General features: G+C 38.5%; 1 protein-coding gene across 1 annotated transcript in view; it reads left to right on the top strand.

The window, feature by feature from the left end:
- RELN (reelin) overlaps positions 1 to 24,327 on the top strand; it is a 305,272-nt gene that overhangs the window by 147,778 nt on the left and 133,167 nt on the right. Inside the window, exons 8-10 of the mRNA XM_075024802.1 lie at positions 1,725 to 1,776; positions 18,230 to 18,326; positions 21,091 to 21,331. Coding sequence (XP_074880903.1) covers positions 1,725 to 1,776; positions 18,230 to 18,326; positions 21,091 to 21,331 — 390 coding nt within the window. The remainder of the gene's footprint in view (positions 1 to 1,724; positions 1,777 to 18,229; positions 18,327 to 21,090; positions 21,332 to 24,327) is intronic.

Raw genomic sequence — 24,327 nt, 5'->3', positions numbered from 1 at the left:
AATTGTACTGTTCATCATTACAAAATGCTGATAAAATTGCCTTTGTAGTACTGCCATCATTAATGGGTGCTTGAAAGAATGTAGCATCTTCCAAGTCATTGAGTCTAATTTTTACTTGGGTGCTGGGTTTTTTAGAAGATGACAGTTTAGTGTCCATGAGCTCAAATGTTCATCTATACTTTGCAGATTACCACTTTTTTTCATTCTTATCTACTGTTCAGTTTCCTCTACATCACTCATACAAGCAAAGAAGGAGGATCATTCAAGTCCTCTGGGTGCTCTGCCTGGAGTTGCCTCCATGCAGATTCCCAGCTGAGCTCTGGTAGGCAAAGCCTGCTAGCCCCGGGACCTTATTTCTGGGGCTGAATTTGCTCAGAAGTTTGACTTCTCTGTGGCATATTCACGATATAACGTGGTGCATGGATGCAGATCACAAGGAGCACATCTGATGGAAGATTCTGTCTCTGCTTTCGTGGGAAATTACATTAATTACTGGTGTGTAGGGTCTGACATAGGAGGACAACTCCAAGGTCTTGAAATCTAGGATGCAGGTATCACTGGCAACAATATCAGATTAATTTATTTAAGGTGTTTGCTGTTAGATCAGGCAGTTAGATGACTTCTTTTATGACTGTGTAAACTTACTGTCTGGCCAGGTCATGCTGTTTTTCTCTTTTGATCTAAAGTTGCCATTGTCTTTCAGCTTGTACATTTTTCCTTCAATACAGCCTCTAAATTCTGCTTATAATGATAAATTATATCTTTTCTGGGTCTTTTGCTAGTGAATTAACCAAACTTTGAGTCTCCTCTTTTTGGGGTGACCCTCCAGTTGGTCTTTCTACTTGCTAAACATTGCAATGATTTTTCAGCTCTTTGACAAAATAATTAGATCAGGCAGTGGTTTTAAGCAGTGCTTCTGCCTTGCTTGTTATATAGCAATATCTTTAAGTCCAACTGTCAAAAGGAATTGAAAATAAATAGGTGTCCTTCACAACACTCTGGTGCTTCTTATAGTATTTTCAGGAAAACAGTCCTAATTTGAACTACTAAAATATGGGGGCATTGAAAGAAGGGAGAAAGAAAGGCCTCAAAGAAGGGTAGTGTGCTAAATAGGGAGTGAGCTGCTTGGTGTTTTCTGCTTGTTTCTATGTCTTGGTTGGATGTCAACAGTGTGTAGATGCTACTACAAAATTTCATTGTATACTTTACGCAGTATCACCAAGGTTTTGTTGCTTTTCTGTTGAAGACTTAGGTTCTGTTATTCCCTCTTAATATTTAGTTTTATTATTTTAGGTTTACTTAATGTTATTTTTGTTATTTATTTATGGTAATTTTTGTTCTTGTTCTGTGCTGGGAGAAGTTAAAACCGTACTGTATATACAGATTTATGCTAAGCTGACCATAAACCACAGGGTTCATTTTTTCAATCTTCTAAATACTGGTCAAGCACCAGTGTTTCACGTAAATGTGCTTGCTTCGTAGACATTAATATGATGAAAGAAAAAAAATTCCAGCTTTGACATATGATAAGACATCAATAATCAAAATGACATAACAGAAATGTCCATGATCACTCAACCTGAAAGGGTTGGTAGTGAATAGTTTTATGCACTGGAGATCTAGGTATCCAGAGAGTTTCCATGCTTTCAGAGAAGAACAAGTGATGAATGTATTGTTTTGGTGATCTAACACAACCTCTCTGCTATTTGCTTTTCTTCCTGTAGACCACCACTGGCCTTAACACAACTACTGCATCCGTCCTTCAATTTTCCCTTGGTAAGTTTAGCTTACTCTTTCACCTGAGAAAGTGTAAAGAGTCATTTCTGCAAAGGAAGATGGCTCTCAGGTTCAGGTTTACCTCTCTGGTTGATGTTCCACTTGACATGAGGGATTAAAAAATCTTTTAAAAACTGCAGCACATTCATTCATCTCCTAATCTAGAGCTCCTAATCTAAACTTTGAAAAGGAGAAACTCCAGTGGATACTCTGATGACGGGAGGCATAGTCATGTCTGGGTTTGGGGTTTTTTTGGATAACCTTATAATCTCCTGCTCTTTCTCTGAAGTGTGATTACTGTTTCTAAAAAATGAACTTTTTTAACATTTAAGACCCTTGCTATGTTCCAAGTTATGGGTGGGTAGAGCTGTTTTTAACACATCTGTACAAACAGAATAGGTTCATATTGTTCATATTATCAACAGCATGGTTATACACTGTATTACTTAGAATACCTGCTGTAAGTTATTGCACATTTTCACTGTGTAGCTGTGGCTATAAATTATGGCAGAAGTTGTAGCTTGGGCTGAGGGCAAATTGTGAACACATTTGATTTGTTAACTCATATCTCAGTGTTCAAAATATGAAGGAAAAATGTTTTTATGGTATGAATAGTTCAATAAAAAAGCAAGCAGGAAGTGTAGCCTGCTTCCTCTGTGGACCCCTGGATATGTGTTTCCAAATCATATTCCTATTTTTAAAAAAGTAATTCTCCAAAAGTATCTCAGCAGATGTGTGATTAAATTCTGGAAATCTCAGCTGGATCTAAGAGCTATCAGGTAGCTTGAGAAGCAGCTTGGTTTTTTTAATGGATTGGAAGTCAAAATCCTAGAAGGCTCAGAAATATGTCATTTAAATTTGTTTTTATCTGAAGTTGTTCATTTGACTATTGAGGTCATCATTACCTGTCACCCTGCAATTGACTGCAATGTTAGTAGGTCTAAGGATTGGTATCTATTCTTTTATTTTGAATTACTGTTTTAAAAAAGCTGGAAGAATGTATCCAGTCCTAAACTGAATTATTGCATAAATATTGGGCACCTACAGTGAAAACCAGCCTGGAGCTACCCTGCAGTTTCATTCAGCCAGTGAAAGGGGAGCAGCTCACTTGATCTGTTAGGACGTATTGCTCACCTGCAGAAGCCCGCTCGCCCTTAGCTGTGCCCTAGGATAGGTGAATTTTATAATGCTGCAACTTTGCGATGATGGAGGAATTTTGTTTTTCAGGAAAATTTACAAAAATCTTCTATGGATTATTCTTACAGTGGCCCAGCGTGGTTAACAGCAGTGTAAGCTGAATGGATTGGTAGGTAAATGTTTGCTGTCATAGCTCGTTGGCTGGTATTTGCTGCAGGTGAACTGCAGAAAGGTGCAGGCTCCCATAAGTTCCAAAATTAGACTTAAGATTTCATTAGTAGCCTTTGTACCTATCAGCTGGGGGGAGTCAAATAAAAAAAAGGGTAAGAACAGGCTGAGTAGGAAATAGCCCATATGACTAGATTGTCATGAATGTATGGTAAGAACACCTTAACGTGTACCAGTAGGAACCAGTAAAATCCCCAGTATGATGGAGCAGGAGGGGGTGAATGCACATCTGAGTAAATCAAATTTCAGCCTGAAGTTCAAAATGTATCACATTTCCCTATGTGCTTGTGTTGAGCTTGAAATACAGTGCAGATTGGCTTTGTAACTGATAAAAACTGGCATGAGTCAGGGGACTGCTGCTGACCTCAGCAATACTTGGCTTTAAACTCATAAATCTAAACTAGGCATTTGCCAGTTTCCAGCTTATTCCCAAATGTCCGATTTAATCATAACCCTATTTAGGAATTCATCCAAGGGAATTGCCTTTTTTTAAAAGAATTTTTAACACTTTCTATCGAACACGGAATAGCTTAAGCTGTAATCTTTAGGGGGTATCTTTATATTAAATTCATCACATAGCTTTGGCCACATTAAAGTGCATACCCTTTGATTTCTCTCACCACTAATTATCAGATGGAATTTTGTATTTGTAGGTATGTAAGTAGATGAGGACTGGGAAATGAAGCAAAAAAAATGGTCCTGAGTTCACCATAAATCCCAGATCCTTTTAAACTGTGTGGTCAGGAAGGGTAATACCCTAGTGAATTTTTCATTAGTTGATATTCTGTGTAGTTTCCTTCATGTACCACCTATTTGGTAGTCTTGCACTTTAAAGGGCAACAGTGTTGAAAAGGTGCACTTAAGATGAAGGGTTAATTAGGATGAAAAGGTAATTAGTAAGGCCTATTCAGCACATAGGACAATATTAATGTGCAGTATCCTTTCCAAATGCGAGCAACTTTTCTGCCACTCAGCATTCACTTGGAGCTGGTGGCACTGCCTTTTGGTCCAGGGCTGGGATGATGTTTACATTCATGCACTCTCTGCCCAAGTGTGCAGAAAATTTCAGTTACTTCAGATGTCTTAATCATCCATGACTACATTTCTCCAAGACCAAATGCTGACATGTGAAAGACAAAGTCTAGCAGTTTCCTTAATGTTCAGTGGGATTGTTAACCGAGTTATTTAAAGAAATGCCTTTGGGCTCTCTCAGGCCAGAACATCTAATTCAACAGCTTGGGATTGCAGGATATTGTGTAAAAGCCTAGGGACTCAAGTGCCACACAATGGTAGTCTGATTCATTAGCTGAAATATTCTCTATTTCTCACTCCAAATCTCAGGCTTTTCCCCTTAGCTACATCCCTGGACTTCTCCAGGGATGAACATGATCTGTCATTCACGTAGGCCACTGTGATGGAAGGTGACTCATAGTACTGAGAGATTAGTGACTGAGCTAAACACAGGAAGAAAGAGACCCATGAAATCCCATATGGAGAAGAGGAAAGGCTCTAAGGGAGCAATGGCATGAGGTGTGCAAGCGGTTCTGCTCATGCGTTGTTCCTTGGGTGTCCTCTTCAAGCATATGCTCCTGTGGCTGCGGTGTATGTGGGCTGTACATGCTCTGTGTGGGCAGTTCAGCATTGGCAGGCTCTTCCCATCCCTCCTTCCTCCGCAGCACCTCTGAGTCAAACACCAAGCTGAAGCTGAAGGTGCTGTGATCAGTACCAACGCTCAGCCTGGCCTCCAGGACAGGTGCTCCTTGGAGCGGTGTGTGTCTCAACATGAAAATTGTTAATGGAAAATATTACATTACCTTGAAAAAATTTGTTTCATAGCTCTCTCCTTACATCTCTGGATCATTTCTGGCTGTTAAACAATATTTGAAAATGGGAATAACTTGATAAGGAAAGCTCCCACTCTTCAGCTTTGTTATGAAAACTCTTGAGCACTCCTCTGAGAACAGAATGATTTTGACAGTATCCTGTACTAGATAAATACATAATGTTTGTAAGGCAGGATCCTGCTTTAAAAATGCTTTCCCTTTGACTTTTATGCCATTATCACAAAGATCCTCTGTCATTACTAGAGCAAATTAGCAATTCTCTGCTCCCCCCATTTTCTAAAAAAATCTAACTCCCCTACTATTTTATATTAAACCAAAATTGATTTAGGGGGGAAGAGCTTTCTTTTATCTTCTGAGAGGGAATAAGTCTTCAAACATTTCAAACAATCGTCACTTCGGCTCCATTTTTTAAAGATCAAGCCATTAGTTTTGCAAACAAAGAACTAGCCAAAGGGTCAAAAGTTTTTTTGCTTTATTTAGAAAAAAAGCTTGGGCTTGGACTCTCCTTTCCAAAAAAATCATGATAAAGAACTTCTGTGAAAGTTGGGTTCCCAAATCTAACAGATTTTACTTTGGGTCAATCATTAATCCTTACTTTCAGTCAGCCCCAAAATTACCTTTCTGTGACAAATACATGACTTGCAATATCTTCAATTTGTTTCTAATCATAAACCATCTTTCCTTAATTGATTTTAGCTGAGTTATGGTCATTTCATCCTTGTAGCATTGGCTTTGGTTTAATACAAAAGGGAATTTGAAATGAAATGCACAAGGTGCCACATAATATGGTGCTAAAGCAATAAAATAATTTGCATGAATTCCTAAGAATCAAACCTCTCAGCAGCTTACTGTTCTGCACACTGCTGTCTGATATATAGAAATAGCACATTTTGACAGACATCTTTCTTATTCATTGTAATCTTGTGGTGGAGTTACTACTTTTATATAAGCATCACTTAATTATCCTACAAAGGACTGCATTGAATTTGAGAGAGGTAATGTAAAATGGAAATTGTAAAAGTATGTAAAATCTTATTTAAAAGTCAAGAAATGTGAGGTAAAGCTTGAAATCCATCAGTGCGCATGCCCATGCCATATCGAGAAAAATTAACTGTAATCTTTCTTTTGTTTCATGCTTAATGCAGTCTTCCAAAGTGCCTTTCTGTTAGCTTAGTGGTGATCATGCCAGAATTCCTGGTATCCAGAAAAGGATGTACAGAAAGTCTGTGACAGCTACACATTTCCCCAGGACTTGCCACAGTTTTTATACTTCAGATTTAAAGTGGCAAGACCATGGCATACTTGAAAAAGTTGGAGTATATGTTCACCATGACAAATGAAACATCTTATAAGAAACTCAATATGATGCAGAATAACTCTTCCTGCAATAAATAAAATAATAAAAACCTGTCCCTAAAGTTCTGGTGGGCACTGAGTACTACTGAGCTGGCAATGAAGGTGCCGCTCTCTGAGGGCATTAATTGCTATTAACATGAAAGACTTGAAGAGGCAGGATGCGTGAGTAAAGGTGATCTTCAATGCCTGCACAACCAACAGGCTTGACACTGGAAATTCCTTAGGTATCTTTACTGCATGGATCATATGCTTAGTCCCAGCTATTGCTAGAGAAAAGACTTGACATGAAGCAAAACATGTGCCTAGCACATCAATCTTCCATTAAAAACACAGTTTTCAGTGTGGGGGTTTAGTAGTAGGCTTTAATCTTGGAGAGTGCTTTGTGATTTTGCCAGGTGGATTCAGTTTGTCCTCTCAGGAAAATCCCAGTAGGTATTATCCATAAGACCAGTCACTCATGTTATGATATTCACATTGGTCTGGAACCAGAAGCATTTGGACCTTACTCATAGAGTAAGAATGACCCTTTTCTCCTCCTGCTTCTGGGGTGGAATGCAATGGAATGGAATGGAATGGAATGGAATAGAATAGAATAGAAGTAGAATATTTCAGTTGGAAGGGACCTGCAATGATCATCTAGTCTAACTGCCTGACCAATTCAGGGCTGACCAAAAGTTAAAACATGTTGTTAGCTTCTTTCACATCATCCAGTCACTTCTCTGCCATCTGTCGCTATTGTCCCTTCCATTGTTCCAACTTATTTTGTCTAAACATCCATCAGATGACCAAGTTCATTCTTGATTACAGTATTTGACAAGGATAAAACCTACAGGGTTCCATAAGGATAAAATGAACGTATTACAATCACTAGCAGTACCTACCTGTAACTTATCAATCTCTCTTAATATCTTTCTAATAGAACCCTATAGCAAGGATAAATGTGTGTATCTGTTGTTTTTAATATGGTTAAAATGTTACTGTAGAAGGATTATTATTGGTGTTCAACTATTCAGGACTTTTTGGTAAGGACAAAACTCCACTAATTCAGGGTGCAGAGACATTACTTGGGTGCTCTTCTTTCAGTAGTACCCCATTTGTCCCTGTTTTCTACCTTCCTTAAAAGGAAATAAAATGCTAAACTTTCTGCTTTTACATGCATAAATATTCCATTGATAATCTTGCCGTATAATCACTAAAACCAGTAACAAAGCTCATAATTTCTCCAATCTTGTTCAACACACTTTCCACTCTTGCAGCTTTATTTTCTGATTGAGCAATCACCCCTTCTTCACTTCAAATTCCTTGAGCTTTTAAAATCCATCAGACCATCAGCTGTTCTTAAGAGTAATTGTATCACCTGTGATGACTTTATATTTATACTGTCATTTTTTTCAAGAGGTGAGGCACATGTGCAGTACACATACCAAGAACTTCCATGCAGCTTAATTTATTTACAGTCTATTTTTAATGCTGACTGATTTCACAGTCCTCTGTAAGTGTAATGGAGAAGACTGTTTAAAATATGCTACTGATTGCTTTTGATCAGCATATGAGTAGGGGTCATTGATTTCGATGCAGATCTTTGACATAATGGTTCCAAAAGGGTTTTCATGTCATGTCCTGCCTCGCCCTAAGACATCAAGTTAGTGAATCATTAACCGGTGGCCTCTATTACTCTTCCTGAACTACCAAGCTCACTAGGGTCTACATGAGTGCTGTTTTACTCAGCAAGTCTGTGGGCTAAGTGTCTCAGTGATGTTTGTTGAAGACGAAGCACAGATAGTGTTTATCACCTTTAGTAAAAAAAATGCAATTTTTTTCAGGCTTAGCTTTTTTCCTTCATTTTTTGTAGTGGCAATTTGCCTTTGTTACCAGTGTGAGTCTTGCAGAATTAAATTATAAAATGTAATTGTGTAGGTGATGGTAATACTTTTTTGCCCTGACGCATATTCAGACTACAGATGATGATGATGATGATTATTATTACTATTATTATTATTAATCATAATTGTTGAATGTGCTCTTTGGATTAGTCCTTACCTGCAAAGCTTCTATTCCTCAGAAAACACATTTATGTCCCTATTAACCTCAGCAAATAGAAGACCTCGATGGACAAAAAATAATCTTACAAAAATTATCTAATACATAAACAGTGCAGCTGATTCACTGACCCCTATGTATTTCTGTAGAGGAAATAGCAGTCTCTCTGGGCTGTCCTCTAGAGCAGCATCTGGAGGGCTCTGCAGAGCATCTGCACTAGACCGCGATTCCTTCTCCTTCCCACCAGAAACATCCAGACTCCACTTTGGCTCAGCTGCGTGAACAATGATGACTGCATTTGGCCCCATGTAACAGTCTGAAGGCACTTGTCATTTATATTTTTATAATGTTTTAATTCAGTTCGGGTGGCAGCTGTTATATTGACGGTACTGCTTTTATGTTGTCTGTTTATCCTCTGCTTGGATTCAGACCACTTGATAGAAATTCATGTATCCAAACATGTTTTGTTAAATAGGCCATAGCTTTGGCTGAGAGGAGCCACTGCTGATCATTTTCTCTTAATTTCCAGTTTTGTTTAGTCAGTTTTACAATTAGCAGAAGCTATCAGATAACTAACAAATGCTGTAATGGCCATTTCATGAGGTAGCACTGGGCTTGCCCTAAGCAGAAAAGGACAGAGATGAGCAATTTCCTTCAGAATTGCTACGAAAATTCACTCACATGTCTCTAGAGAAATACCAAAGTGAAAAATAAGCCCCTTCTGAATTCAGCATGGAAGAGTATTTGATCTTTTAAATCCTTCACTATCTTGTTAGCTGAACACAAAAACACTCCTGGTAGAAACTGCGGTGCCAAATGTTTTGGGCATGTTGAGCCACCTCCTGCACTTTAGTCACCTGCATGGATGATTACCTTCAGCCACCCAAATTTCTGCTCCAGTGCCTTCCAGGAAGCACCAGATTTGCTGTGTGGGCATGGCACATCCTTATGGTCATGCTGACAGTGGTACCAACAGGGAAGAGGAGATAGAATATCTTGCATTAGGCAAATATGGAGCACTTTTGGGCTGGCATGAGGTTCTAAAGGATTTCATTACCAGGAAGCTGGCTAATAAAATTGTGTTAGAACCCTGTCTGAACTAAGCTTAAATACGGCATAAAAACAGTTTTTAAAATAGGTAATTTAAAGCACTAATGTCCATAAGAAATGAATATTATGAAATGAAGCTTGATTGTTGCTATATTCAGATCCAAGCCCCTCTAAGCAATGAGAACAGAGCACTGAGTGTATCTGAACCCCCGGGTTATTTTTTCCTGATTTCTTTCCTTTACATTTGGGAAAAACTTGAGAATTTGAAAAATTCAGTGCCAAAATTAATGTCATTCACCATTCTGCATTTCTTCTGCTTGCTTCATTTCCCATTTTCCCCTGATAAAACAATATTAAGATTTTTGACTCACCACCCAAATTGCCATTTGCTGTTGCCTGATGTGAAACCTACTAGTTTCACCTTCCTGGTGGAAAAGTCCTTTGTGTAGATGCATAGGTTATAAATTACATCTAATGTGAAAGAATGAGGCAGGTAAGTAACATCATATAGCACACTTCACATAGCATGTGGAAATGTTAGGTGGTGTTTATCGATTTTGCTGAGTTATACAAGAGGGGCTGCCTAGATAATGCCTAGATTGAAACCAAGGTTTAAAGTTAATGCTGTATTTGAAAGACATTTTAATGGCCTTGGGCAAAATGATTTGTGTTGTTTTGGCTAGCCCAAGGTTACAATGAAATACTGTCTTTATTACTTCCGTACGAGGGCTTCTCTGCCACTGTTAGGAATTAGAATGTGAGCATTACAGATTTACTACATGGAGAAAAGCAGAAAAGATAAAGAGAGCCTCAGGATTCAGAGCCAGGGCAGGTGGCTGAGCCACCGCCTCACAGTCAAACGCAGGCCATTACAGAATTGGTTGCTGCAAATAATAAATGCTGGATTACAGACTGACTTTCATCTTAATCCTGCTCATATCATTGTGTGAGGATAACACTTTTGTATGATTAAAATTGTCCATTTTTGAATTAAACAACAAAGCATCTGTAGTTCCCAGGGGTGGAGAGAGAAGCCCCCAGCTCAGCAAAACGCTCCTGGGTCTTTCTCCAGTGGGCAAGGGAGGGGGTTTCCATGAAAGCAAAAGCAGATAAAAATAGAAAAGCCCATCAGGGCAAAAAAAAGCTTTTGCCAAACTAATTATTATCTACCCACATATAAAGTTAAAGGCAGGTAATCAGTTTTATAGGGTTTCAGAAAAGAGAGACTCTTCAGCTCAGGACTTGGCTTGAGAAAAAATATTTCCCAGATTTTCGTGGTGCCAGGGAATTTTGCTAAAGCAGGCAAGGAAAGGTCTTTCAAATCTTTATATTCAAGATACCTCCTTTTACACAGCAGTTCTTGTGACCAGTGTGTGTTTTCTACTGCCTCTCTAGATTGGACTGGCTGTAGGGATCTAAATGAAACATCATTTACCTTCCTGCAGTCTTTTAATACCCTTATCAGCATCTTATGGTGCTCATTTTCTTGATTATTGACCTTTGCAGCTGTCCCAGGCTGCTAAACAGAGTTTTAACTTCTCTTTCTACTTATCAATACATATTAGTGTACTGCTGAACTAATTTAAGTTTAAGATGGTATAATTTAATTTTTGCCCAGCTTCATTGAAAGGTGACCCTTTCACTTAGAGGATCTCCATGTAATCTGACATTAAGCATTTAATGGCAATAATGTTGAAGCATACAGTACAGGTATACCAGTAGAAAATGCTTGCTGAGCACAGGGCTTACTACTTGGTCAGACACTCAAGAACCACTGTAAGAGTATTTCTGTGGTGTTAATGATAGTACTGTTTCAGTAGCTGTAATTCCTGGGTGTCCATTACATCCAGATCTTAACAAGTTTGCTCACTTTGCGTTCAGCAAGGTGCTCTATACGATGTTAGTGCGCTTAAGAACATGGTTAAATTTAGAAGCATCATGTAATTATTTATTTGGCAACAGACACATTATCCAAGCAGGTACCTGCTGGCTGTATCTCAGAAAGAGACACTGTAAATAGCTGAGCATCTTTACATCAGAATAAAGTGGAAACTGGCATAAGGGAAATACAGCTTTCTGCCTGGCTTATTTTTCTCCCCTTAATGTTCTCAGCACAAAAAAGCATTATGAATTGTGACCTGATCTTGTTCATTAGAAGAGAACAAATTTGTGTGAGCGCAGGAAGCACATCATATCTCTGAATATAAATAGACTAAGAGGAAGTTGAGCCAGATAAGTATTTCCTCAGACTTTACTTCTCATCTAAAGGAAATTAGCTGCATTAATTTATAAAAGGTACATTTGCTGTTACTGGGAATCCTGGAAGGAGGTGGGCGGGAAGGGACTGTGGGAGGTCACCGGCTCCAGTGCTCCCCCCACGCTCTAGCCAGGACCACCCTCTGGGCAAGGGCAGCTCGCTCAGGGCCCCCTCCACTTGGGGTTTGACTGATTACTTTTTAGGACTTCATTTCTGAAGTCCTTCTGATTGATTAATTTTTATCAAATTTATTTATTTACTAGTTATTCTTCTCATCTTTTGTAGTTTTACAGTGGAGGCTTTTAGTATGCTTGTCAACTCTTTATTTTTATTTAGAGCTAACTACCCAGCATTTCCAAAATGGAGCAATAGCCTAAAGCTGTCAGTGGAACAAAAGTTAGCTGCTCTCTGAAACCTGTGGAAAAATAAATAGTTGAGACTTTGCATTTCAAAATTCATAATTCTCATTAATATTAGAGTAGATCTGATTTTTACCAAAGGCAAACACCATTGACATTTTTGTTTTCCAGTGTCAGGTATTTATTTCAGATTGTTTATCAGAACACGTGCAGGGGTACAGATAGTCACAATCCTCTTCTCACAAGGGAGAAAAAAGTGGCCAGCAATAAAAATATTTAATTCTTTCCATGACAATGTATGCTACAACTACAAAATAGAGTACAGTTCTCTACAGTTTTTAATTTGAAGATTTTTTACACTTAAAATACTTATTTGTCCTCTGAACTTGTTCTATAAACAAAAACAAACTTCTGAAAGATAGTCTAAAGATCTAAAATATGTCATAATTAAAAATCACACATAACTAAATGCAAATTTCAGAGGCAGAATGGGATGAACAGTGAGTTGCACATTTTTGTACTACTGCTTCCGATATATCCAGCACAAAACATTCCATCTTTTAACATGGTTAAAAATCATCTGGTTCTTGATCAGAAGCCAGTAGAAACATACACCTAAAAAAAATTAGGATCCACGGAGCATCCATTATACCAAACTGTATGGTTCATTAATTTGGAAAAAACTATTAGCAAGCCAGTCATATTTGACCACTAGTAATTTATACTATCCAGTTTGGCTTAATTCGAGCAATATCAGCAAATCATAATCCTTAGCAAACACTAATCATTATTCATCACATTAACAAAATGAATAAAAGCAATCTTCTAGCATTAGATAAACGGGATTCTTTTCAGCTCCCTTTTGTTTTTCAGGCTGCAGTCAGAACACAATTTAAACCCTTCTACAAATTTTTTCTGTGAATTTTTCTTGTACAGTTCCACATTAGACTCATTCTCCTTAAAGCCAGCATTAGATATCTCATCTGCTTATCCACGGAAGCACTTGCAGGAACTATGAAGAGGCTGTCAAGAGGCGGAGGACGTCACCATCTATAAGGAGCAAAATATTGCTTTCCTTGCAGATGGCACGCAGTTTTATCTCAGCAAAACACCAGCTTCTAATCAGTGTTGTTAAGAAATCTTAGAGACCAACAGCTGTATGACTCGGGCTTCTGTAAATCTGACACAGTTGGAGACAAAGCCGTAGTGAGAAGTAATTTTGCCTGCCATTGTCAGCCTGGATACAAATAACTGAATACCTGCATACAAATACCTGGTATGAAGTGTCTTCATAACATCTCTCCTGAAATACTGTGCTCTTAGTACTTCTACCTACATGATATTTTAAAAAATAAGGTATGTAAAATATTCACTAGTACTTTCAGTGGCATTGGAGGAAACCAAAATCAGCTTAACAAGACTTACAAAAAATAGGCAAAAAAGTCATGACTATCTCAGTTGGACATGTTGCAGGTGGTCAGTACTACTGAGGTCCTGGCTATGGGTTACCAGTCCTCTGAAACAAGCAGCAAAACAATTGAGAACCATACTTGTGTTTGTTGAGAAAACAAACTTTTGTTTTCTATTCTTTCCTGTTTGGTTTAGGTAGAATTAACAAAGCAGTGGTCAGGAGCTGTTTTGCATTCCCATGCTCTACCAGTCAAAACCCTCCCCTATTAGCATCAGTGTCTGGATTCAGCTTTAAGCAAATTTTATTTTATTAAAATTTGCCTTGGGGCAAAATCCAAGCATGTAAAGCACAAGCCAGATAAATTAATGTTTCAAAATACTTAGTATATGAAAATAGCTGGGTGTTATAACAGAAGCTGCTCATCGTTTTTGGGAACAGACAAAATTGCTGTCTGTCGTGGTTTAACCCCAGCCAGCAACTAAGCACCACACAGCCACTCACTCACACCTCCCCCCCACACACCCCCAATGGGATGGGGGAGAAAATTGGGAAAAGAAGTAAAACTTGTGGGTTGAGATAAGAACAGTTTAATAGAACAGAAAAGAAGAAACTGATAATGATAATGATAATACTAATAAAATGACAACAGTAATAATAAAAGGATTGGAATGTACAAATGATGCACCATACAATTGCTCACCACCTGCCGATCGACGCTCAGTTAGTCCCTGAGCGGCAATCCCCCCCACACCCACTCCCCAGAGTTTATATTATATACTAGATGTGGCGTCCCATGGTATGGAATACCCCGTTGGCCAGTTTGGGTCAGCTGCCCTGGCTGTGTCCTGTGCCAACTTCTTGTGCCCCTCCAGCTTTCTCGCTGGCTGGGCTTGAGAAGCTGAAAAATCCTTGACTTTAGACTAAACACTACTTAGCAACAATAGAAAACATCAGTGTTATCAACATTCTTTGCATACTGAACTCAAAACATAGCACTGTACCAGCTACTAGGAAGACAATTAACTCTATCCCAGCTGAAACCAGGACACTGTCTGAACTTCAAATGTATCATTTAAAATTAAATCCATGAAGGTTGTGTATACTTTAGCTTTTTTCCAAAAGTTTTAGAAGTCTGTGAACTTCAGCTAGAAGCCTATCAAAAGGAGTAAAATAACTCCAAAGGAGAAAAATACTTTGTTCCTGAAACCCAAGGACAAGCTTGCCTATACATATGTAGAGAAAAAATGAGGCTATTCTTGGTTGGGAGGTGGTTTGGTCACTGCCCTCCCTGCTCCAGTAAATACATTGAAAGTATAATCCCAACTCTTAGTCAGATTTAGCTAGCAATAACCTCACCAAGGCATCAGGTTTGCTATGACGTACTTGGCTTAAGAAAAAAAAGGCATTTTTCTCTAATGCAGTAACTTACTAATGTAGACTTCTTTATGGTAATCATTGTGCATGGTTTATTACCCGTTTTCATGGCTGGTTCAAAATCTGGGCATTCTTGATTTAAAACAAGCCTATTCTAATCTCATTCAAAAGGTCTTATGTCATTTTGTACAACTTTTTCTTTGGAGGACAGGAGGGTATGAAGATTTACAGCATGACATCCTGCCCCTGCCGCTCTGCTCGGAACTGACAAACTGTTTATTACCATCTCTGGAGCAGTGTGAAGGACACCTCCCTTCCCTGGCTGAATTTGCCCTCAGTTCCTGCTATGTTACTACTTGAATTTTGATCATCTGTTTGTTCACAAAGTCAGAATATAGCTTGGCTGGTCAAGGTGGAGGCAAACATCCAAACTGCAGATTTCTACAAAATGATTTAAATAACCCTAGTTTAGGATTACTGAAATAATAGTAATATGGAGTAATAGTAATAGTATTAAGTAAAAGTAATATTGAAAGTAATATTGAAAATTATATTGAAAGCCACTGGCTTTCAGTAAACCCTGTCCTGGAGTGCAGTTGTATGTTCACCTTCCTCCCTTTTCATGGGGAGAAACCCTTAGGGTAAGCTAAGCTGAGTATTGGTTTTGTGTGTTTAAAACAGATGGTTCAAATGGCAAAGAATAGTGCCTGAACCTTGTTGATGATTTTTTCAAATAGATTAATTTCTTTTTTTTTTTTATTGTCAGGTCAAGTTTTGCAGAATTAGATACTTAAATGATAAATAATCTTGCTATTTTATGATTTTGAGTCAAGAACATAAAACAGAATTGTCGTCATAGACAGTAACGGCTACTTACATTGATCTTGATGACTTTCCCAAACTAATTTTAATCTTAACACAACCTGTTCTGCTTATTAAAATAATAATAAACACAGCGCTTGCCTGATCTCTTTTAATTCTGTCTCCATTTCTCCCTTTCCAATAACACAAGGGAAATACCACATCTACCTTGCAAAGTCCTTTTTCAGTGGCCCCATTTCTTTTAAGCAATAACTTTGATCTTCATTGCATAGTTTGAGGGTGTTCAGATTTAACAGGCAGCATTTTTCATATTGATTGTACTGACAGGGAACACTCATTTCCTATCGTCTTTGCAGTATAGGCAGCAAATATGGCCTTCTCCCCTGTTTTAGCAGAATATTTGGACTTGCCTTTGTTTAAGAACGCTGTACCGAAAGTTGAATGTAATGCTAACTGAAATGGCACATGTTATAAAGTCTATATTGCTGGTTGTTTTTACTGTTTATGTTCCTTTAATTTCTGTCTAACAGAAAACTGTGTGTTGCTGTTTTGCCTCACAGCTTCTGGCCAGCCAAAGTGGTTAAACTGGCTGAAAAGTTCACTGATTTTTGAACTGAATTCCCCTGAAATGAAATGAACGAGTGTGATTAAGGGTTGGAACTCCTAAATGCCACAGAAGCAGGAACCCACAGCAGATGTCACTCAGTAAAATAGACCATCTCAGCAGATGGGCAAATATGAAACGCAAAGGCTTTTCCTGACATCATTTGGTTTTAATATGATAGAAGTAAAATGCCTTGTCAGTAAAATATAACCAGACAGTTGCTTTGTAGTCATTTTGGGTACATGGTTGGCAATTCAAAGTCCTGCTGCCTTTGAAATATTAATTATTCTGTGCCTCATTACAGCAAGAATACGTGTCAGACCAGCTGAATGTACCACACACAGCTGTAGTGGCTCAGAAGTACCTGTTCCTCTATTTACAATTTATCATTAGTAAAAGATATAAGAAAGCAACTTTGTGGGTCGTTTCCAGGATGCTAGTTGATGTATCAGGCAAAATTATAGAGGCAGGATTTCATCCCATGTTTTGGGGTGGTTTTCCCCCTGCAGAGGTATGTGCTGTGTATCTCAGAGTAGAAAAGCAGTTCTGCAGAGCTGAGATCTGCGAATGTGAACTGCCTCGGGGGAGCTGGGGCTGCAAGCAGTGTACTTAATGACATATGTTCCCATTAAAATGTGTAAGCTGTTCTCTTGTACAAGTAGTTAACACCTTTTTAATCAGGCCATTTATTTCATTCCAAAAATAAGTACCTCTAGTTGGAAAATGATATTTTATGGTCAGCAGTTTCCACATCTGGGTATATATATACATTCATACATATATAAAAGTATGTATATACACAACTTTCAGTGTGACTGAACATACCTGAAGCACACATAAACATAACATACTACTTGTAGCACACATAATACATACTCCTACTCTAAGCAAAGCTGTGGTACTCACTCAGTAGTATCCTGATGCCATCAGAGGTGCTGTTTAGTTGAGAGCTGCTTCTCTTAAATATGAAAGGTACCTGATGTCTGCTGCTCTGAATCTCACATTTCAACATGCTTATGAAGTAGAAATTTTGATCTTTGGAGCACAGGTTAGGATTTTTCTGTTTCACTGGGTGTTGAATTTTCTGAGGTGGATGAATTATCTGGTGTCTGAGAAAAATAGTATTTTTAGTGTATTTAGTTACGACTCAGGTTGTTTATCATGTTTTCTAGGTTGAATTTTTCAATCCCAGTATTTGTTATTTTGACTGTCCCCTTTATTAATTGTTAAGCGCATCTTTTGTGACAACACCCAGAAGACATCCTTTTATAAATCAAAAGTAAATATATTACCCTACCTTGCAGGGGTGCCATAAGGCTTAATTAGTTCATTTTTGTAAAGTCTTGTGAGATTCCCAGATCAGCATCAAATGTTTATTATTAATTAAAGGCTCTAGTGAGTATATTGGATGATTTCTTAATTTAATTCTCTTTGGGCATCCTTAAAATAACTAATTTTGTAATGTCTGTATTCTTTTAGATTCCTAAAGCACATTTGCTCTTGGCTCAAGTAATTCTGTACACATTTTCCTGTCACTTACTGGGTTTTTAGTTCTGGATTTTTTTTTTTTCTATATAGTAATATGAAAAACAGTCTTTTACTGTTTTCTCTGTGAATTCTGCTATGTGGATTATTCTCTAATATGAAGGTTTTGTTTAAACAGTATATGGTGGGTTTTTTCCTGCAGTGGGGGGTGTTAAGTAATTTACTTGGCTTCCCCTGGGAAATTTGCAGAGATTACACGGCACTGCTGTGATTTATCATTTCTACTTTATTTCTGACTCATAAAGCATGCATTATTTTGTGTTTACCTTCAGCAACAGATCGCAGGAAATTTCATCATCAATCAAAGTGCTTTAAAATCGGGAGAAGTGGTGATGTGACAAAGGCACAGTCAGCAACTGTGGTTATTGGAGGATCATTTATTACTTCGTTGTGTCGTAATACTTCTCATTTTATTGCTTTTCTCAGGATCAGGTTCATGTCGCTTTAGTTACTCAGATCCCAGTATCACCGTGTCCTACAGTAAGAACAGTTCTGCAGATTGGACTCAGCTGGAGAAAATTAGGTTTGTTACAGCTTTTTAATAATTTTCATGCTTTCTAGCTGAGCAGGTGGTGTTTAAACCTGGGTCTTTTAAAACCTGTTTTAATTGTTAACTTTTCAGTTCTCACTTGTTCATACACATTAAAAGATGAGGGGTGAATTGCAGAACTGCCACTGGGTTTGGTAAATCACAATTTCATCCATTGATTATGTGGGAGGTAAGGAAGAAAATGACTACAGAGTTAAAATGCAGCTCCGATAACGAGCAGGTTCAAGTGCCTGAAAAAACAAAACTTTGATGACTTTTGCATTTTAGCACTGCTTTTAATGTCAGCAAGAGCCATAATTTATAGTGTTACAAGCTTCTACTTTGGTAGGATAAAATGTTCAATAAAAATAGTTTATAGTTTGATATGAACGCTTGGGTCCTAACACTGTTACAATAACAAGAATACGGTGATTTATGCCATGTTTTTAAACAAATTGGTTTACGTGAAAGTGCAAAGGATTATGAATGGGGATTTTAAAATCTTTTATTGCAATATGCACACCTTTAAAGTGAGAGTCGGTGTTGGAGATGGATTTTTCTAAGAGAGTAGAACCAACATTTTATTAAATAATATTAGGAGATGTGCATTGGCATATATAGATAGTTATACAAGTACAACTGGGGAAGAAAAAATGCCATTTATATGTAATGTCCTTACAATGTCTCAGTCCACCCTTCTGCATTACCGTAGTGTCTGTGCCACACAGGTGATTTGCTTGAGCCTGTTTTCAGTCCATTGAGACAATTTGCAGAGCAAAAGGCTACTTAATTCCTGATGAGTAAGCAAAACTCTAGCTGCAAGGCTGTAGATTTCAGTATTTCATCCTCCCACTCCTTGTGGGATTATGATTTAATTGACAAAGGCACAAATTATGAACAATTTTAGTAAAACAGATGGTGTTAATTCTTATCTCAGAAAAATATAAAGCAAGAGTAACTTCACTGCAGCCACTGGAGTTGCCTCAGAGTAACCACACAATATCTTTTATTTTTCTCACATTGATGCAGAATTATGCACCTAGTCCCTAACATCAGTTCAGTTACCCTCATAGCTCTGCAAGCCAGGAAATTCGAGTTGTGATGGTGCAAACACAAGCCCCCAATTTTTTGAAGTTAATGCACATATAGTTTGATCTGTGTTGCTTTAACTTTGACTGCTGGAGCCGGCAGTAGGAAATAGGTCAATAGAGCAGTGTCGTGCAAAGTGGAGAGGATGAATAATGAAAGGATGCTCATTTCTCCTGTGGTCTGTATGAGTTAGAGTATTTATTTGCATGTGCTTCAGTGGCTTTCACTGCACTACAGGCAGCTCCAGGGAATTGTGGGAGGGAGAACTGGGGAGAGGTGGGGCAGGAGGGCAGCTGTGAAGGGGAGGTGCTGTGTCAGTGTGTGGGTGTGTGTTGTGTCAGTGGGATTTCAGCTTTGGACTCCCGGGAGGGAGGGGAAGGACCTCTCAGGGAAGGTGGGTGCTGTGTGTGGGCTCAGGCAGAAGCGAGGACGACGTCTCAGAGCAACATTGCAGTGGAGGGTGACAGACATAACATTTAGCAAGTGCAGGGTGATTTGTGGGGGCAGATTCTGGGTGTGAATATGGGACAAATACAGTTGCTTTTCAGCATTTCACTACACCCTAATGTTTTGCTTTACAAAGAGAAGTTCCTCCATTTGCTGCTGTATGAGCAAGCTGTTGGTGGCTTTTTTCCCTAAATGCTCTGGATTGCCTCTGACAAGCTCTTCACCCACCAAAGCACTGCTACCAAGGCAGAGGCAAGATTGAGTAGCTGACATCTTGCAAACCCGAAATTTGTAACTCCTTGCAGCCAGAGGTTTGAATGTAGCTAATTCCCTTGCTGGGTGATTAATAAAATAAAAATAATAATTCTCAGCATCCCTTCCTTGCACACAGAGCTCAGTCCTTTCACTGCCACTGGCAATGTAAAGACATTCACCCAGAGCTTGGGGTGAACCTCAATCCTTTCACAGCTCTGAGGACAGCTCTGGGAAGCAGAGCTCAAGGCCCTGATCATTGCCTAATATTAATACTCCAGGTCTGCCTCTCCTCCCCACATTTTCCATTTTCAGCAGCAAGAGATAGGACAAATGGGTTGTTTCTTCTGTATTGTTCTTGAAGCAGAACATGGAAAGGCAGGCAAGGTGGCCCTCCCCATCCACAGAATTATCCTGACAGCAGGGGTGTGGGATTGGAAGGACACGTTTGTCAGAGAAAATTCCCAGCTTTTCCCTCTGGCCATTCTGCTCCATCTAGATCTATGAGGGAGTGAGGCACCAGAAGTCAGGAGTTTCTTTTGGTGAAAGCTCATGCAAAAATCACATTTTGGGAGACCTGTTTTTGTAAAGTGAGTCCTTAATATTTCCTTTTGGCCATACCTGCAAAATACCTGACAATGTCCAGTCACCTGGGAGATGTGACCAGCATTAAGTATGAATGTTGCCCTGCTGTTTCTTCCTGCTCTCCAAACATCTGCATTGATCTGTTATTTATTGCCTTAGCTTGCACTTTCTTTGAAGCAAGGCTGCCTGTTTGAGCTGTATGTGAACTGCCTGGCACAGTGGAACTCTGCCTCAGGGCACGTATTTTCTCATCTCCATGGAAGATTTTTCAGCATACAAGGGACATCAGCACAACTGTGTCACACCTGGTAAATGTGTTAAATGAGGGAAAAATGTTCCTGGCTATGCCTTAAACTTGGTCTAATTCCTTATCATTGTTTTTCAGCGCTCCTTCCAATGTCAGCACAATCATCCACATCTTGTACCTTCCTGAAGATGCTAAAGGGGAGAACATCTATTTTCAGTGGAAACAGGATTATGTTCACACTGGTGATGTGTATGAAGCCTGTTGGGCATTGGACAACATCCTGATCATAAATGCTGCTCACAGAAAAGTTGTGTTAGAAGATAATCTTGATCCTGTGGATACTGGCAACTGGCTTTTCTTTCCTGGGGCCACAGTTAAGGTTAGTCTGATTTTCTAGGGCATAATGTTATGAATACTCTTGTATGTAGAAGACAACAGTAACATCTAACCAAGCTCTGAACACACAAGGATGTTTAGGCCACTCCATCTGCTTCTAGAATTGGGCTCTTTTTTTACTTTGTTTTTACCTCTCCTCTGTCCCACCAGGGCTTTCTAGAACAATGCAACTTCTCTGCCATGACCAATACCAAATGACAGTTTATACTGTCATGTCAAAGATCATGTAACAGAAAATGGGAAACAGCTTCCTTTTAGCAAAACAGTGCAATGTTTTTGAAACAAATTCAAGTCTCTCCATTGGATATTTTGAAATCTAACTGTTTGTTTACGTTGGTGTTGTTCAGCTACTGTTACTTGCCTCATCACAAACCATCACAAAAAAATACAGTTTCCCACTTTTTCTGACTGTGAATATCACATCTCCATTGCAGCATGCATTCGGGTAATGGCTGCTCCCTTAAAAGTCTCTTTTTCAGTAAGATCCTGTTTTGATATATGAGATCCAGTAAGACCATACTAGCTTGGGAAAAACTCTAAGGAGCGCTACAAGTTCTCTGTGCACAAAGTTCCTTCAAATGCAGAGTTGTTCAACATCTGGAAATCAGTTGGATTCTTGCTTTCTATGTTTCCCAGCAGCCAGAATTTGAACAGCAGATGACTTTCTGTTTTTATCCTATTTTTCATTCACAAAAAAGACAGTTTTGATGTTGGGGTTCATTTATGATGCTGGTAATGGGTTTGGCAATTGCACAGGAAACAGATGTCGAACACTGAGGGCAGCAAGAGGTTGGTTATGGCCTCATCCTTTTCCCACAGAACCTGATACAAATGGCCTCAGATTAATCTTTTTAGAAATAAATACTCCCACTTATCTACTCATAGTACCTGCATATTGACTTTTTTTTTTTACTTCAGTAAGACCATTTAAACTACAATGACAAAGTTTTTATAAGAGATTTTAGAATCAAATAGTGTCCTGTGTATTTAATGAAGTAATTTTCTGTGATCAGTTCATATTCGTTGTGTTGTCAGTCTTATCTCTGGATTTTAAAATCCAGCCCACACACGTGAAGGTGTGAAAGCAAAGCAAGGATTAACGTGCCATAGGCGCAGTTACTTCTCAGCTGGCCGAGCCTAAACACTGCTTGCTCCTTCTGAAACATCCATAAAAAGCATCTAAACTTTAGCAAGTAAACCTCTTTTTGTTGTTGATTTTTTTGTTGTTGTTGGGGTTTTGGGGTTTTGTTTAGTTAAACTCAGCCAGTTTGTGTCAATACACAACTATGGTTACAAGAAAGACGAGGAACCTAAACTCAAAGATCACTTAGTGCTTCTAGACAGAAATCCTATTCAAGCTCAAACCTTATATGAGACATGAGTGAGAATTCACCAACCTGCCATTCCTCCAAGGTCATCTTCTGTTTTAGGGACAAGTGAAACGTGCAAATGTCTGTTCCCATCTGACATTTGGCTATGTGTAGCCGCTTACACCAGATTAAGGCAATGTGTAAGACTGTGGTTTAGCCACACTGGATTAAGGCTATGTGTGACGCAGGGCTTTTATTCTGCTTGGGACCCCGTAGCTATTTCAAACATTTTTAGTGTATCTGGATTGTCACCAGAGCACTCCTATACTCAAATTTCATTTTTAAGGTTTTTCCTCCAGTTTTCCTTAAATTTTTAGGAACAATCTTGCCAAATATGATTTGAACAGATTTTGCAATGTGAATTTCATGTTATGTCAAAAAGTAAAACTATAAATTGGGTCAAGATTTACATCAGATTCAGCATAGACCCTGTCATAGCATTATAACACCAAGAACAATTTTTTGGGCAAAGATTTTGTGCTTTACAGGATTGGAACATTATATAAAACTCTACAAAAACTTCTAATATTTTCTTTAAAACATTTAGCGTAGCTCTAATCTCAGTTCATCACAAACACGCTATGTTGTATAAATAGAAGCATGAGAATCTTTGTACATTGTACTAATGACGTTACATCACATTTTAAATGTAACCACACCAGTCACCTCTGTTTCAAGCAGCATTTCACAGCAGTCAGATAACTTGGCCAGTATAATGGCAGAATGACGGCAGCAATGGGTGGTACATCTTCACAGGATTCCCCATATTGTTAATGCTCTCAGGCTGCAAGAGTTCATAGAAACTGGGTGAAGCTTTTAAGAGATTTCTCTGTCATAGCCAAAGACATTGGCCTGCCAAATAATGTTGGAGAAACCTTGACAGTGCTATAGGGATAGGTTGCATCAAAGCTAATTCTAGTTCTCTTTTTCCTACAAGTACCTTTGCTTCCCAGACATCTAAAACTTGCTAAATAGTCCTGATGTTTGTTCAGAAAGTCTGTATAGCAATTTTAAATTATTTACATTTTTACTGAGGGATTGACAATTCTCATTGCTATACTGTGCTACCTTTTATAATTCTCACCTATGTGCTTTTTGAAGAAGTTCCCATACTCACAGTCTATCACTGTGCCAAACTCCATATCAAGCTGATGAGACCTTTTCTCTGCCATCTAAGCCTGTTTATGCCATACAAGTTTCAATTCATATCCTCCTGTCCTTTGTCAGTTAGTATTTTAGATAAACTGGCCTTAAAAATCTTTCTTGAGGTTTGTGTTAAATTCTTCATTGGCTTCCTTCAGTGCTTTTCCTTACGGGTTTCCTTGACAATGCCAACACACAGTCACATTTCTCGATGTTATTTGTTGTCTAACTCTGTTTGATTAGTATATACAAAACTGTGGGTCAATTCCTTTCCTAAATTGTGCCATAAAGATAAGTACTTTCACTGGACTGAGGGAATGAAATATTAAGAAAAACAAAAAGAAACAAGAAAAATTCTCTTTCTAAATTTATTTCATTTACTGGGGTTATTATGTGTACTCATCCTTTCTTGCTCACCACCTTTCACCATGCAGAATAATTGATATTGCATATTTCTCAGGTGGAA

This window comes from Buteo buteo, chromosome 4, assembly GCF_964188355.1.
Source record: "Buteo buteo chromosome 4, bButBut1.hap1.1, whole genome shotgun sequence".
Taxonomy (NCBI): Eukaryota; Metazoa; Chordata; class Aves; order Accipitriformes; family Accipitridae; genus Buteo; species Buteo buteo.
The sequence above is the reverse complement of the archived record's forward strand: the minus strand, read 5'-3'. Positions and strand labels throughout refer to the sequence as shown.